A 2500-nucleotide genomic window follows, 5' to 3' on the forward strand; every position below is an offset into this window, starting at 1 on the left:
GAGAGCGAGCGAGCGAGCGAGCGACTCACCCACAGGAGTGTTGAACCCGTTCTCGTAGATGGGGTTGAGGACCCTCCTGAAGCCGGTGAGCGAGGCGCCCCACAGCGGATGGCGCAGGTTGTTGCAGGTGCCGTCGTCGGAGCGGTACTTGGTGTGGAAGCACATGTCGTCGCAGTAGACGTTGCGCCGGTGAGCCAGGCAGCCCGACAGGTTGGTCAGGAGGACCACCTTTTCGGGCGAGAGCAGGTCTTGGTAGCTGAAGGCTGCGGGAGAGGGAGGGGGGGGCGGTGAGGCATCGCGTGGACGTCGGCGCCAGGCAAGAGAGGGTCTTTTTTTGTATATATCATTGGCGGAAGGAAATGGCCTCGTTCCTTAAGGAGAAAAGCTGGAGAGAGGGCTTTTACGAATCAATGACGTAACGAAATCATTATGAAGAAAAAAGAGAGAGAGAAAAAAAACTAAGGGTGCTTTTTTTTTTGGGGGGGGGGGATTTATAATTTAAAAAAAAATCACACACACAAAAGAGAATCCCTTTGAGACTACTAACACGTCAGGTTGAAGAGCATCCCAGACTCTACGTGACGCATCACGATCTGCAGCGTCTGCTCGATCATCTCCGTCGCGCGCGCGATCTCACGCCCTTCGTTCGCCGGGAAGCGGAAGATGCGCAGCAGCTCGTGCGGCTGCGGCGCGCGGCTGCGGTCACGTCGGAACAGCTGGCTGAGGGGGGCAAGGGTCAGATGGAGAAGATGAGGGAGGGGGAGGGAGGAGGGGGGAGGGGGAGGGAGGAGGAGGGAGGGGGCAAGACGAAGATAAGGGGGAGTTATAGGAGGAGGATTTGGGGAAGTGGAGAAGAGGAGGATGAGGAGGTGGAGGGAAAAAAAAGCGAATAATTAAATATCAACACAACAAAGATTGACAACCGCGCAATGTTATCCTTTTATAGAGATCACTTGCTCCTTAACTTTGCCGTTTCGGGCAACGTAAAATCATGGAGGAATAATTATTTTTAAAGCGATGTAGCTGAGGGTTTGGCTATAAGAACAATCAAAATGTCTCGAGGAATGATTTTCTCTCTCTTTCCCTCACGCACACGCACACACACAGGTATACGCACGCACGCACGCACACACACACACACACACACACACACACACACACACACACACACACACATTCTCTCTCTCTCTCCCTCACTCTCACTCTCACTCTCACTCTTACTCTTACTCTCCCTCTCCCTCCCCCCCCCTCTCTCTCTCTCTCTCCCTCCCTCCCTCTCTCTCTCTCCCTCCCTCCCTCCCTCCCTCCCTTCCCTCCCTCCCTCCCTCCCTCTCCCTCTCCCTCCCTCTCCCTCCCTCCCTCTCCCTCCCTCTCTCTCCTGCACGGCCGCCTCTCCCGCACCTGATGGTGTCGTTGACTGCTCGGTCGACCTGCTCTCGCGCCTCGTCGAAGCTCTGCTGCAGGAAGGGGTCCCCGAGATGCGGCTTCTCCTCCTCTGAAACATGGGTATTATTGCAGAGTAAGAAAACATATGTATTGTTGCAGAGTAATAAAACATGTATTGTTGCAGAGTAATAAAACATATGTATTGTTGCAGAGTAATAAAACATATGTATTGTTGCAGAGTAATAAAACATATGTATTGTTGCAGTGACAAAACATATGTATTATTGCAGAGTAATAAAACATGTATTATTGCAAAGTAATAAAACATATGTATTATTGCAGAGTAATAAAACATGTATCACTGCAGTGACAAAACATATGTACTATTGCAGAGTAACAGTTTCCATTACGCAGTACTATTAAAACGGTGCTGTTATATCTACAGGGGTAATTTTTTTTCACGATATTCCTTTTTATTGCAAACAATTACTTGGAATTTGCATGTGAAAAAAAACATTCAGCCATTTTTTGAGTCTATAGATATTACGAATCACTAAAAGACTTTCTCTTTTATTTTATACATTTTTTTTTTTCTTTTCTGTTTATCTATTTATTTATTTACTTATTTATAAGGGATTTACGAAGTGACTCGAAAAATATGCATTTCCGTATATTGAATTAAGCATAATTCCAATCCACCCAAGTTTTTTTCCTTTTTCTTTCCTTTCCTTTACTTTACTTTTTACTCTTATTTTTTCCTTTCTTTTCCTTTTCTTTCCTTTACTTTACTTTACTTTTTACTCTTATTTCTTTTCATTTCCTTTCCTTTACTTTATACTCTTACTTTTTTTTCCTTTCTTTTCATTTCCCTTCCTTTCCTTTACTTTCCTTTTTACTCTTACTTTCCCTGCAACTGCTTGTCACCCACCTTGCACCGTCAGCCGCGCCCTGGCAGTAGCGAAGCCGACGTGGTTCTGGGCGTTACACTCGTAGAGGCCAGCGTCCTCCGTCGTTACGTTGTGCACGCGGAGGGCGCCGTCCGTCTCTATCCTGGGACCAGAGACTATGAATGAATTGGGGTTTTATGAATGAAGGCAGGGACTGTGAATGAAGG

General features: G+C 46.9%; 1 protein-coding gene across 1 annotated transcript in view; it reads right to left on the minus strand.

The window, feature by feature from the left end:
* Positions 1 to 2500, minus strand: part of LOC119573574 (peroxidasin homolog) — a 32222-nt gene that overhangs the window by 11013 nt on the left and 18709 nt on the right. Inside the window, exons 12-15 of the mRNA XM_037920785.1 lie at positions 2315 to 2436; positions 1402 to 1495; positions 548 to 720; positions 30 to 263 (exon numbers count right to left, since the gene is read on the minus strand). Coding sequence (XP_037776713.1) covers positions 30 to 263; positions 548 to 720; positions 1402 to 1495; positions 2315 to 2436 — 623 coding nt within the window. The remainder of the gene's footprint in view (positions 1 to 29; positions 264 to 547; positions 721 to 1401; positions 1496 to 2314; positions 2437 to 2500) is intronic.

Source organism: Penaeus monodon, chromosome 5, assembly GCF_015228065.2.
Source record: "Penaeus monodon isolate SGIC_2016 chromosome 5, NSTDA_Pmon_1, whole genome shotgun sequence".
Lineage (NCBI taxonomy): Eukaryota > Metazoa > Arthropoda > Malacostraca > Decapoda > Penaeidae > Penaeus > Penaeus monodon.